The 15329-nt window shown below is 34.7% G+C and overlaps 1 protein-coding gene across 3 annotated transcripts in view; it reads right to left on the reverse strand.

The window, feature by feature from the left end:
• The window catches only part of LOC121037015 (protein FRA10AC1), a 39077-nt gene that overhangs the window by 13948 nt on the left and 9800 nt on the right, over positions 1-15329 (reverse strand). For all 3 annotated transcript variants that reach the window (XM_040485894.1, XM_040485892.1, XM_040485893.1), the window contains exons 9-12: positions 6797-6842; positions 4429-4542; positions 2858-2900; positions 485-603 (exon numbers count right to left, since the gene is read on the reverse strand). In XM_040485894.1, the coding sequence (XP_040341828.1) occupies positions 485-603; positions 2858-2900; positions 4429-4542; positions 6797-6842 (322 nt within the window). The remainder of the gene's footprint in view (positions 1-484; positions 604-2857; positions 2901-4428; positions 4543-6796; positions 6843-15329) is intronic.

The raw sequence follows: 15329 nt of genomic DNA on the forward strand, positions 1-15329 counted from the left end.
AATCACACAGGCCAAGGTAATTGAAATCACAGTGTCATAATAATTTTATACTGACTTATAGATTATGTACTGTTTTACAATGTTCAAAGTGCCTCTCACATTCTTATTTGATTCTCCACAATAAGCTCAAACAGCACAGAAGCCCGTTATTCACATCGTCCCTACTTACATGAGGAAAGTAAAACTCAAAAAGCTCAGGAACTTGCCCAAGGTAACAGGTGTCTAAGAGACAAAGTCAGGAAGGAGAATGCTATTTGCAACATTATTACTGTCTGCCCAAAATGAATTAAAACCATACTTGTTTTTGAAACTCCTGTAAATTACTATAAATTCCTATCTAAATTCCCCAACCAGTTTCCTTTCATCCACTATAAAACAGAAATCTAAATACATTCACCAATTAAATTCTACATTTGATACATACAGCAGATTACATTTCATGTTTAAAAATGTGAGTAGGTATTATATTTGAATTCCCTTTTACCTTTTGCTTTTTTCTGAGACGTCTCTTCTACAGAAGATGATCTGGATTTTTTATGTGATGACTCTTCATGATCTTTTTTGGATTTATCCTTTCTTTTTTTTGACTTGACTTCTTTTCTCCTTTATGTTGAACAATATAAAACTAAAGTTAACTTTTTCAACTGACCTTTATGAAAAATAAGAACCAATGAGCAAAACAGTCAAATCAGTTAAAGTACATATTTTTACAATGTAATTTACATAAGGAACCCTTAAATGAGTCTGTAAATATTTCAGGCTAGTATATTAATTGAGACAATTTTGAAGGAAGCCTAAAACTCTAAGACAAATTATTTTTTGTAAGTTCTGTATACAAACCTTAGTAAATATAAATCATAGTTTCCTCATTTCCTACTTGTTTCCTATCATTTAGCCATTTTTTAAATTAGAAAAACAAATGTCATTTCCCTCCACATAATTCCTATCTACCTATACTTTGAAAAAACACACAAAACAAGAAGAAACACTCTAACAGTTCCAAATCATCTGTAAATAGAAAATTCTTCTGCTAAGAGAAAAGGAATACAGTAAAGGCATAAAGGAATGAGGATGGAGGGGCTTACTTTAACTCAAATGTCTACTTTAGACCATTTGTCCTTTTACTGCTGTAGCTTTATCTCTTCTAGGCCATGTTTACAAGGCTGTTGGTACCATGGCTGGCAAGCAATTGATTTTAACTGGTTAAGAAAGGAAACACTAGATAGGAAAAGGTGATAATGCTGAAATTAGGACCGAGAAGGAGAATGAAGAGACAACAGGGGATTAGTTTCAAGAAATTTACTCATCAGACCTTCCAAATTAAGGTACTTCTACCAAATGCTATAATACTTTTTAAGGCAATCATCACTTTCTGCCTTTCATAAGAATCATTTCAATTTTGAAATGAAGCTCGAAAGTCAAGGTAAAAAAAAACCCTCTGGTATCACTGATGGAGAGGGGAAATAAAGGTTAGGCTATTTAAGTAATCTAAGAAATTCTACTAATTTGAATAATTTAAAAATTATTAATTATTTAATATTTATTTTTAACAACTAAAATACTAGATACAGCACATTCATAGCATAGATGATTTAAAATTTAATCTACTGGGGCACCTGGATGGATCATTCGGTTAAGCGTCCAACTTTAGCCTAGGTCGTGATCTCATGGTTCATGGGTTTGAGCCCCGCATTGGGCTCTGTGCTGACAGCTCAGAGCCTGGAGCCTGCTTTGGATTCTGTGTCTCCCTCTCTCTCTGACCCTCCCCTGCTCGTGCTCTGTCTCTCAAAAATAAATAAACGTCAAAAAATTTTTTTAATATACTGACATATATATTTTATAAAGTTGCAGAATCTCATTGTTAAACTTTTAACTTATTCAGGGCCTTATTCAGGCCCTGAAATGTGATCATCACAATAATGGCAGGTCACCAATTTTGTCTGAACATCCTCAATATCAGGGACCCCTCTATGCTTGACCTACCATATGCCAGGCACCATGTCAAGCACTTTACATGCACTTTCACTAGTGTATCCTTAGCATCCTCATTTTTAGAGTTGATAAAATTGAGTCTTACAGAGGTTAAGTACCTTTTTTTCTAATGCTTATTTATTTATTTTGAAAGAGGGGAGGAGGAGAGGAAGGGGAAGCAAGAGAGAGAGAATCCCAAGCAGGCTCTGCACTGTTAGTGCAATCTCATAAACCATAAGATCATGACATGAGCCAAAATCAATTCCGGAGGCTTAATGCTTAACTGAGCCACCCAGGTGCCCCCCAGAGCTTAAGTACCTTGCCTAAAACAGACAACTAGTAAGTGGAGAAGCTGAGAGAAATACACAGGAGTCTGATTTCCAAGCCCATGATCTTATTTATATATACACTGCATACTGCAGAACATGGATACTCCTCCCCCACTGAATATGACAGGCACATTCTAGCTCACTCAACAGGAGCCTGATTTTGACATTTGAAATGAGAACAGAGGAATATAATCCCTTGTAAGAATGACAAACTCCAAATAAAACACTGTTTAAATGAGACATATGAAATCACTTTATGAAGACCTGCTTTATAATACAGTTCCAAGAATATTATGGCATCTGAACACTGACTCCAAACTAAAAATTCTAATATCTATCACCCTGCACAGGCCTTCATATTTAAAACTGCTTGGCTAGAGTAAGGCATGGCAAACTTCCAGTTCCCTGGTATATGTATACAGTCTATCCCAGACATTCTACACAATCAATTAATTAAACCATCAACCACTTAAATCTACATTTTGACACTGAGTGCAGGTAAGTGACTATACAAGACTACTAAACAATAACAACAGCATTTCAAAAGATAATATTACCTGTGATGAAAATTTAATTTAAAGGAACATTCTTGGCATAATCCTAAAAAATAAAAATAAAAAAGTGACACCACTGAAAGGCTGAATTTGAATAACTGTAGTGCTACTCTACTTTTAATATCATACATTCTCATTCTTCCTTATATCCCTTTACTATAAGAGGGGAAACAAAACTCTGAAAAAAAAATCTGATTCTCTCCACTTCAAAAAATGCCTATGCACAGTAAAAATGGTATTAGAATGCTTGAGAAATTGAAAATATTCTAACATTGCTTTAAAAAAACTACTGTCAATTTATTCTAAAAGCAAACTCTGTTTCATACACAGCATTAATGTGTGTCTCACATCAAAAGTATCTAATAACAATAGTGTGGGTATAGTCACTTGGTCTGAAGTGCTCTAAGAGTTTTCAAATAGAAAAGAGCATTTCAAAAAGTTCCAGTTGTGGGCTCTTCTTTTGCCTTAATTTCAGTTCACACCAGCTGAATTGTCCCCATGAGTACTTCCAGGAGGGACTTCTGCACTGGTGAGCATTAAGTAGCACATGAGGAAATTCTTGACTTCTATATGGAGTGGGTAGAAAACTGCCAGGAGTTTACTTAGGTAAGGTAATTAACATGACAGGAGAAGAAGCTGACACAGAAGAGTAGCTTAGTGAGAAAGAAAGAAAAGAAAAGAAAAGAAAAGAAAAGAAAAGAAAAGAAAAGAAAAGAAAAGAGAAAAGAAAAGAAAAGAAAAGAAAAAAAGAAAAAGGGAGAAAGAAAGAGAAAGAAAGAAAGAAAGAAAGAAAGAAAGAAAGAAAGAAAGAAAGAAAAAGAAAGAAAGAAAGATTCTAAAACATGCATATTACAAGAGGTTGCTGTATTCTGGGGTATAACCTCAAGATTTTAAGACTGATGTCACAAACAGTTATGCCCACCTAAATCTTTTTCCTTATTGACACAAAGAGAGTGTATTTATTGTCCACACCATAACAATATGGCTACTAGGTAACATGAGATTTTATGCTGACTTTTCTGATACTCTGCATCTCATTGTGCACTGGTGACATACTCATGTTAATGGGAAGAGGTCTTAACTTTACAAATTATCGGTTTACATCTGTCATTAGAACTGTTTCACCCAGGGGCGCCTGGGTGGCTCAGTCGGTTAAGCGTCTGACATCGGCTCAGGTCATGATCTCGAGGTCTGTGAGTTTGAGCCCCGTGTCGGGCTCTGTGCTGACAGCTCAGAGCCTGGAGCCTGTTTCAGATTCTGTGTCTCCCTCTCTCTCTGCCCTTCCCCTATTCATGCTCTGTCTCTCTCTGTCTCAAAAATAAATAAACGTTTAAAAAAAAAATTAAAAAAAAAAAGAACTGTTTCACCCAAATGTCACCATAATGGTGACCACATAAAAATTTTAGCCTCAAAAGTTATCTATCACTTTGGGAAGCTCTCAGAAAAAAGAGCACTTCCAGAAAGACACATTAAAATTTTTTAATTAAACCTTAAATTAGCCTATATATTTTTAAATCTAAGCAATTAGATAAACTTTGAAGAAAGCAATTATATAACACCTAAAATCAACTTACTTAATTTAACAAGTGCATTTCTCTTTTCACCATGTTCAATGTAACCAAAATTAACTTCCCAACTCTTCAAATCTTCTTTTTCTTCACAACATTTATTTCCACAGAAAAACTGGCCTGTGAAAAAGAAAGGAATATTAGCTACGATAGTTGGAAACAATTTTAATCTGGAATATTAATATCAATTTGGAATTACTCCTGAAATTTAACATACATATATTCTAGTTCTAGCAAGTCAGCATTAAAAAATAACTGAGTGTAATAACTATAGTATGCTCAACAAATGTGTACATAAGTATTAAATCAAAGAGCTAAAGAAAGTATTTAAAAAAAATCAGTCACAGAATTCTTGCTCAACAGATAAACTGTTTAGATCAGAGTTTTACTAACTCCCTGTTAGGGAATCTTCTACTTTGGAAAATGGAAGTACTAAAAGAGTATCCTCAATAATACCCTAAAAGAATAAATATATTTTCCATAATACATGTATTTATATGTTGGCGAATCCCTTTTAATATTTAATAATAATTTTTAACTTGATTAAAATTCTAACATTATGCCATCTATTTTAAGTACCAGCATAAAATGGCATTTAAAGCACGTTTTAGATGGTAGCACTCTGAGATGAAATGACTAAGTAGAATAATAATGTTCTATGTTTTACAGTTACTTGACTCTAAAATCAACACATCATATCTGCTGTGTATGAAAACATTCTGCATAACAGGACTGATACTGACAATCCAAGAGGAAAAAATGAAAGGAACTACCCAACTACTATTTCCTTTCACAGAATGAACCTTTTATTTGTACAGTAAAAAAGTAATTTATATCTCAATAATCTGCACCAACAGGAACAAATCTAAACTTTTCATTAAAAAGAAATTATCAAAATGGATTTTGAAAATTATCAGTCCAAAGAACCTGTAACTTTTCTAAATTGGCATTTTTCACTCATTCCAAGTGAAAACATTATGAAATGTATGCATGTTTAGTAATGGCTCTATTGTTAAAATGGCAACCAAATTATAATTCTAAATCATAGCAATAGCTTTCTCTCACCAACCAATCCTTTTTTCACTTATATTAGTTTAGAGAATGCCCTTTAATTTTTTAAAAGTAGCATTACTTACCATCACGTGAAAATTCCACTTAATAAAAGTACAAAATTTTAAAACTGTGAAACATTTCAAAATTTCTCATTGTTTAGGTAAAAACATAAACTAAAATGTAATACTAAGAAAAGTTAAAAATAGCTTTAAACTTATTCTTTTTCCTTCTCCTTTAGAGTATCTTCAGGACTGATCCTTTATCTAAAGAAAAAAAAAGTCCTACTCTTTAATTTTGTTTTATTGCATATCCAGTTTTACACTTCACACAGACATTGAATTTATGGAAGATGGAAATGATCCACAGGGATGGCGTCAAAGTTTAATCATTCTAAAATGCAACCTTTATTTTTAAAGTTTTTAAGTTATTAGTTTAAAATGATTTCCTAAATGCTCCTATGCAGTTTTCAGAAGCATTAACAGTTTGAAATGCAATTATCAAAAAAGAGGTAACTTTACAGCATGAAATAGGATAAAGATATTAATTTTTCAGAGACTTATGAGTAGATTACAACAATGCATTAAAAAAGCATTTAATAACGGCCTCCCAAATGTTTGATCTTTTGCTGTAAGACTAAATATTTGGTCTCAATCTCAATGATATCCCAAAATAAGAACTAGCCTATCCAAAAATTCCATTAGGTTGAAAGTGAAATTTCAAAATGTGATTAGACTGAAATACAATAATACCAAATCATTCTTCCAAAAGTTAATAAAAACTCAAGTATTCATCCTTTACTAGTTTCCTTTAACTCTTTAAACGTTTTTGGGGTGCCTGGGTGGCTCAGTTAAGTGTCCAACTCTTGATGTGAATTCAGGTCACGATCTCACGGTTCATGGGTTCGAGCCCCACATTGGACACAGCACTAACAGTGTGGAGTCTGCTTGGCATTCTCTCTCTCCCTCTCTCTCTCTCTCTCTCTCTTTCTCTCTCTCCCCCCCCCCCCACCTCTCTGCCTCTTTCCTGCTCAAGCACTCTATCTCTCAAAATAAATAAACTTTAAAAGTTTTGTAAAAAATAAACATTTTCTACTTATACTCTTATCAAATGTTCTAAAAGCAAAAATTCTAGAGGGAAAAATCTTTAAAGCATTATATTTTGACATTTGCTAATGTATCACAAATACATGGTCTGTAATTTTACTTTTATAGATAAGCATTTATTGTATAAATCAGGAATAATCTTACCAAATGACTTCAATTCAATAGTATAACAAAATAACCTCATCCTATTAAAAAGTAAAATTTCAAAAAGGAATTACCTTTTCCTGAAATTACTTCTTTTTCTACTCGCCACCTAAATCCAAACTAATGAGAAAAAAATTACATTTATGTTAGGATAAATTTAAACATTATTTAAATTGTATGTACATCTAAACACAGAGCCAGTAACTGAAATAATGATATTTACCAACATAAGAAGCAAATCTAATTCACCAGGAGGGGAAGATGGCAGGGGAATAGGAGGACCTTAGGCTCACCTTGTCCAATGAATACTACTAGATAACTATCAATTATCCTAAATACCCCAGAAATCAACCTGAAGGCTTAAAGAACTATGTAAAATATGACACTATATACCTAAAACATAGGGAGAAGAGGAGTGAAAAATGGATTCAAACTTAAACCATGAACTTACTAGAGACTGCAATATATAAAAGATGTTATACATAAAGCTAATGGTAACCACAAATGAAACTACCATTAAATATGCAAAGAATAAAGAGAAAGAAATCCAACTATCCCACTAAAGAAAACCAGCAAACCATTTATGAAAGATGAGAAAGGATCAGACAAAAGAAACAACCACAAAATGAGTAATAAAATAGCAATAAATACATATCTATCAATAATTACACTGAATGTAAATGAACTAAATACTCCAATCAAAAGACATAGGGTGACAGAATGAATAGAAAATCAAGACCCATCTATATGTTGCCTACAAGAGACTATTTTAGACCTAAAGACACATGCTTTGAGGATGTGAGAGGATGTGAGAGGTGAGAGGATGGAGAAACATTTATCATGCAAATGATGTCAAAAGAAAGCCGGAGTAGCAATACTTATATCAGAAGAAACAGACTTTAAAACAAAGACTGTTGGGGCACTGGGTGGCTCAGTCAGTTGAGTGTCCGACTTCAGCTCAGGTCATGATCTCACAGCTCCTCAGTTCGAGCCCCACATCAGGCTCTATGCTGACAGCTCGGAGCCTGGAGCCTGCAGCCTGCTTTGGATTCTGTGTCTCCCTCTCTCTCTGCCCCTAACCCACTCTCATTCTGTCTCTGTCTCTCTCAAAAATAAACATTAAAAAAAAAAAATTTTAAACAAAGACTGTAACAACAAAGAAGGACACTATATATGAATAAAGAGGACAATCCAAGAAGAAGATATGACAATTGTAAATATTTATGCACCCAACATGAAAGCACTCAAATACATAAAACAGTTAATAACAAACATAAAGGAACTAATCAATAATAATACAGTAATAAGTAACAGTAGGGGACTTTAATACCCCACTTACATCAATGGACAGATCATCTAAACAGAAAATAAGTAAGGAAACAATGGCTTCAAATGACACATTGGAACAGACGGATTTAACAGATAAATCTTCAGATATATTCAGAACACTGCATCCTAAAATAGCAGAACATATTCTTTTCAAGTGCATGTGTAACATTCTCCAGGATAGATCATGTATTACGCCACAAAACAAGCTTCAATAAATTCATGAAGATCAAAGTCATATACCATGTATCTTTTCTGACCATAATGCTATGAAACTAGATGTGAACCACCAGAAAAATTCTGGAAAGACCACAAATACATGGAAGTTAAATAACATGCTACTAAACAATGAATGAGCCAACCAGGAAATAAAAGAAGTAATGAAAAAAGTATATGGAAACAAATGAAATAAAAACACAACAGTTTAAAAACCTTTATAAAAAAAACAAAATGGGGCACCTGGGTGGCTCAGTCAGCTAATTGTCCTACTCTTGGTTTCAGCTCAGATCATGATCTCACTGTTGGTGGGTTCGAGCCTGCTTGGGATTCTCTCTCTCCCCCTCTCTCTGCACCTCCCTTGCTTGCTTGCTCTTTCTCAAAATAAATAAATAAACATTTAAAAATAAAATAAATAAAACCTTTGTGATGCAGCAAAAGCGGTTCGAAGGGGGAAGATTATAGCAATACAGGCCTACTTCAAGAAGCAAGAAAAATCTCAAATAAATAACCTAACCTTGTACCTAAAGGAGCTAGAAAAATAACAAATAAAACATAAAACTAGCAGAAGAAGGAAATAATAGGATTAGAGCAGAAATGATATAGAAACTAAAAAAATAATAGAACAGATCAATGAAACCAGGAGCAGGTTCTTGGGAAAAAAATCAATAAAATTAATAAATCTCCAGCCAAACTGAGAGAAAGGACCCAAATCAATAAAATCACAAATGAGAGAAGAGAAATAACAACCAACACCACAGAAATACAAATAATGATGAAAAACTATATGCCAACAAACTAGGCAACCTAGAAAAAATGAATAAATTCCCAGAAACATATAAATTACCAAAACTGAAGCTGAAGGAAATAGAAAATTTGAACAGACTGATAACCAGCAAAGAAATTGATTCAGTAATCAAAAAAACTCCAAACAAACAGAAGTCCAGGACCAGATGGCTTCACAGGTGAATTTTACCAAACATTTAAAGAAGAGTTAATACCTACTCTTCTCAAACTATTGCATAGAATACAAAAAGGAACACTTTCAAATTCACCCTATAAGGTCAGCATTACCCTGATACCAAAACCAGATAAAGACACCACCAAAAAAAGAAAACTACAGGCCAACATCTCTCATGAACACTGATGCAAAAATACTCAACAAAAATACTACCAAAACAAATCCAACAATACATTTTAAAAAATCATTCACTACAATCAAGTGGGATTTATTCCTGGGTGTCAATAGTGGTTCAATATTTGCAAATCAAACAACATGATGTATCACATCAATAAGAGAAAGGATAAGAACTATATGATCATTTCAATAGATGCAGAAAAAGCATTTGACAAAGTATAACATCCGTTCATGATAAAAAACCCTCAAAAATAGTAGGTTTAGAGGGAACATATCTCAACACAGTAAGGGCCATATATGAAAAACCCAAAGCTAACATCATTCTCAGTGGGGAAAAACTGAGAGCCTTTCCCCTAACTAAGGTCAGGAATAAGACAAGAGTGTTCACTCTCACTACTTTTATTCAACATAGTACCGCAGACAACAGAAAGAAATAAAAGGCACCCAAATCAGTAAGAAAAAAATTAAAACTTTCACTATTTACAGATGACACGATACTACATATAGAAAACTGAAAGACTCCACCAAAGAACTGCCAGAACTGATAAACAAATTCAGTAAAGTTGCAGAGTACAAAATCAACGTACAGAAATCTGTTGTATTTCTGTACACCAATAATGAAGCAGTAGAAAGAGAAATTAAGAAACTATCTTATTTACAATTGCACCAAAAATAATAAGATACCTAGGAACAAACCCAACCAAATAGACACAGGTGAAAGACCTGTACTCCATAAACCGTAAAACACTGATGAAAGAAACTGAAGAGGACACAAAGAAGTGGAAAGACATCCCACACTCACGGACTGGAAGAAAAAATATTGTCAAAATGTCTGTACTACCCAAAGCAATCTACACACTGAAGGCAATGTCTATCAAAATACCAACAACATTTTTCACAGAACTAGAACAAATAACACTAAAATTTGTATGGAACCACAAAGACCATGAGTAGCCAAAGCAATCTTGAAAAAGAAAAGCAAACCTGGAGGCATCACAACTCTGGACTTCAAGTTACATTACAAAGCTGTAGTAGTCAAAACATTATGGTACTGGCACAAAAACAGACACATAGATCAATGGAACAGAATAGAAAATCCAGAAATAACCCCACAATTGTAAGGTCAATTAATCTCTGACAAAGTGGGAAAGAATACCCAATGGGAAAAAGTCAATCTCTTCAACAAATGAATGGTACTGGGAAAACTGGACAGCAACAAGCAAAAGAATTAAACTGGACTACTTCCTATACCATACACAAGAATAAATTCAAAATGGATTAAAGACTTACATGTGAGACCTGAAACCATACAAATCCTAGAAAACAGCAATGGGAATAATTTCTCTGGCATTGGCTACAACAACTTTTTCTTGATAGGTCCCTTGAGGCAAAGGAAACAAAAGCAAAAACTATTGGGAGTACATCAGAATAAAAAGTTTCTCCATAGTGAAGGAAACAATCAACAAAACTAAAAGGCAATCTGTGGAATGGGGAAGATATCTGCAAATGACAGATCTAATAAAGGGTTAGTCCAAAAAACAAAGAACTTATACAACTCCACACTCCAAAAACAAATAATTCAATTAAAAATGGGCAAAAGACATGAACAGATATTTTTCCAAAGAAGACATACAGATGGCCAACAGACATATGAAAAGATGTTCATCATCACTTATCATCAGGGAAATGCAAATCAAAACTACAATGAGCTATTACCTCGCACTTATCAATATAGCTAAAATAAAAAACCATAAGAAACAACAAGGGTTGGCAAGGATGTAGAGAAAAAGGAACCCTCCTGCACTGTTGGTGGGAATGCAAACTGGTGCAGCCACTCTGAAAAACAGTATGGAGGTTCCTCAGAAAGTTAAAGATAGAACAGCCTTAAGATCCAGCAATAACACTACTCGGTATTTACCCAAAGATACAAAAACACTAATTCAAAGGGATACATGCACCCCTATGCAACACTATTTACAACAGCCAAAATATGGAAGCAGCTCAAGTGTCCATAGATTGATGAATGGATAAAGAAGATGTGTTATATAAAAATACACACACACACACACACACACACACACACACGCATACACACACACACACACACAATAGAATATTATTCATCCATAAAAAAGAATGGAGTCTTGCCATTTGCAATGATATGGATGGAGCTAGAGACTACTATGCTAAGTGAAATAAGTCAGTCAGAGAAAGACAAATACCATATGATTTCACTCATGTGGAATTTAAGAAACAAAACAGATAAAGGGAAGAGAGAAAGAGTGAGAGAAAGTGAGAAAGAGAGAGAAACCAAGAGACTCTTAACTATAGAGAACTGATGGTTACCAGCAGGGAGGTGGGGGTGGGTAGATGAAACATATGATGGGGAGTGCACTTGTAATGAGCAACAAGTGATTAAAATAAAGAGTTAAAAAAAAGCAAACTTAATTTTAAACATGATAGCTTTTTTTTCTCCATATAGGATTCCAGTTATTTAAAGATATATTTGAACAATGCTAAGGAACAATCTTTACTTTAAAAAAAATTTTTTTTAATGTTTTTATTTGTTTTTGAAGGAGAGAGAGCATGAGCTGGGGAGGAGCAGAGAGACAGGGAGACACAGAATTTGAAGCAGGCTCCAGGCTCTAAGCTGTCAGCACAGAGCCCGATGCGGGGCTCGAACTCAGACTGCAAGATCATGACCCGAGCAGAAGCCGGATGCTTAATCAACTAAGCCATCCAGGTGCCCCCTGAACAATCTTTACTTTTAAACTACTTATTAAAAGGTACAGGTGCTAGGCCACAAGATGCCTCCTTTAATAAAAAATATATATATTATTTTATGACATTGACAGAAAAAAAAGATTATAGTACAGTAAAGAAGCAATATACTATAGTGCAAAAGAGTTGAATTATCCAGGTTTTAGGTCTTAGCCCCACCACTTAACAGGTTATAACTGGACAAGGTATTAAATATTCTTGTGCCTCAGTTTCCTCATATGTAATGCAGAGATAACACAGTTCTTTCTTCTTTGGTTTAAGAGGTTTAAATAGGAATAGTACACATAAAGTACTTAGAATAGTACCTGGTACATACTACCCCAAGGGTTAGCAACTATGGCTCACAGGCCTGCTGCCTGTTTTACATATAAAGTTTTATTAGAACACAACCACAACCATTCATTCATGAATGGCTCTTTCCTCACTGCAATGGCAAAGTAATGAACAAGAAAGAGAAATGGGACCCTCTGGACCCTAAAGTGGAAAGGTATTAAACTTCCCTCCAGATTCCTAAATATACCTTTGTATTTTAGCTAAAAAATGTTTTTTCTCCACTGCCTTTTTAAGATCTTTCATATTCACATGTTAATTTCCTGAAATTATAGTAAATTATTTAGTTTTCTATTCAGTTTACTGTAATGGTTAAAAGCTCAGCTCTAGAATCATACAGACCCAATGTAAGCTCTACCATTCACTAACTAGCTCTGTGACCTTGGAAAGTTTCTTAACTTCTCAGTCTATTTCCTTTGTATGAATAAAAACCCCAATATTATAGGTTGTTGTATTAAGATAATTCAGATGAAGTGTTCAATGCCTGTTTAACTTTGCCTATTTTTTTTAATCACCTATTACTTGAATCAGGCAATTTTGTATTTTAAATGCAAATGAGAGCTCAAAATATTTGAAAATATTCTCATTAAAATCCCCCCCCAAAAAAAAATCTCTCCAGTCTAGGAAAAAAATAAAGCATTCAAAATAAGTCTGTTTAATTCTACTCTTAAGTCCATACATGTATGTGAGGATTGCTTGTCATAAAACATATATGTTAGGATGTCCACTGAAGCACAGTCAAATGAAAATAAGTTTCCCAACTTTTTCTTCCATTCATTAATCTATTCAATAATTATTTTAAAAAAAAATTTTTTTTTTTTTACATTTATTTATTTTTGAGAGACAGAGAAAGACAGAGCACAAGTGGGGGAGGGGCAGAGAGAGAAGGAGACACACAATCCGAAGCAGGCTCCATGCTCTGAGCTGACAGCATAGAGCCTGACATGGGGCTTGAACTCACAAACCGTGAGATCATGACCTGAGCTGAAGTTGGACGCTTAACCGACTGAGCCACCCAGGTGTCCCAATCTATTCAATAATTATTAAGCAACTACTTACTGGGCCTGGAACTCTGCTGAAGATATAAAATGATTATTAAAATGTCTGTCAGGGGTGCCTGGGTGGCTCGGTCGGTTCAGTGTCCGACTTCGGCTCAGGTCATGACCTCACGGTTTGTAAGTTCAAGCCCCTCATTGGGCTCTGTGCTGATGGCTCAGAGCCTGGAGCCTGCTTCGGACTCTTTGTCTCCCTCTCTCTTTGCCCCTCCCTAACTCACACTCTGTCTCTGCCTCAAAAGTAAACAAACATTTAAAAAAAATTTTTTAAAAACACTGTCTGTCATCAGGAAGGTTACAATCTTATAGGGGGATAAAAAATGTAACAAATACAGTATGTCCTACTAGTTAGTTAGTTATTAAGGATTTGGTGCTGAGCCACTGCCTCTTACTCTACCCGCTAGCATAAAGAGATCACATATGCAAGTAATAAGACAGACAGATCCTAACTTCCTGAAAACACAAAGTCTGTGACCATCCACTTGGATTCCTATGTAGGAGAAAAATAAACTTCTATCTCATTTAAGCCAGTGTTATGTAGGAGTGCTTCAGTCCTTCCAGCTGAATCTAATCCTGATGCAATGATCCAACCAAATTCTCAATGATGAAAGGGAAGAAGTAATAAGGAAGGGAATAGGTGTGTGGGACAAAAGCTGGAGTTCACTAAAAATGCCCCATCTATTATATATATTAGGCACTGAGCTAGGAGCTGATTTTTTAAAAATCAATAAAACACTGTCTTTGTATAAATAAAACTATAAGAAAATGCATCCTAGTAAGGAAATCAAAGGCACTACTCTTTTAACATTTTCCAGAACCTCAAATGTGGTATGCCAAAAAAAGTCATCTTTCCTCCTAGAAAAGATCCCCCTGTGTATGGGGTGAGGAGTATATGGGAAATCTCTGTACCTTCCCCCTTTATTTTGCTGTAAACTTAAAACTGCCCCTAAAAAATGAAGTCTTTAAAAAAAAACAACACATCTGTCTCCCTCCAGATTTCCTATTTCTGATTTCTTACTTGGATTTACCCTCATATCTAACTACTCATCATGTTCTAATAGGAAAATATAATTTATTTCAAGATTATCCTCTTTCAAGCATGATTTCTAGTAATATACTGTGTTTTTTAAATGGAGAATACAAATATTTAACATTGATTTATGTACACTTTCTCCCCTCAATTAGGTTTTTTTGAAGGGCAGTCACATTTTAATCCCCAACACCTTGCCCAGTCCTTAATAAATACTGAAAAACAATCAACAGATGAGTCAGCATTGAAAAAGCTGCTTTATTATGTGCTTTTAGAAAGATTTATATTTCATACTCAACTTGCAGTTGAGTAACTCCAATTGCTGTGATGCCTTTTGGATTTAATGTGATCAATAACTAGTACAGACAGGAGAGCTAGTTCCTAAGAAACTGGGGAAATCTTTGGGATATATGACATGCATGGGTTTGTAAACAGGGTTTGTAAAAAAAAACCAAGGGTTTGTAAAAACAGATACTATTAGCTATAAGAATACTGTGAAGCGGGGCGCCTGGGTGGCGCAGTCGGTTAAGCGTCCGACTTCAGCCAGGTCACGATCTCGCAGTCCCTGAGTTCGAGCCCCGCGTCAGGCTCTGGGCTGATGGCTCAGAGCCTGGAGCCTGTTTCTGATTCTGTGTCTCCCTCTCTCTCTGCCCCTACCCCGTTCATGCTCTGTCTCTCTCTGTACCAAAAATAAATAAACGTTGAAAAAAAAATTAAAAAAAAAAAAAAAA

This window comes from Herpailurus yagouaroundi, unplaced genomic scaffold (genome assembly GCF_014898765.1).
Source record: "Herpailurus yagouaroundi ecotype Mexico unplaced genomic scaffold, PumYag 163, whole genome shotgun sequence".
In the NCBI taxonomy this organism is placed as follows: Eukaryota; Metazoa; Chordata; class Mammalia; order Carnivora; family Felidae; genus Herpailurus; species Herpailurus yagouaroundi.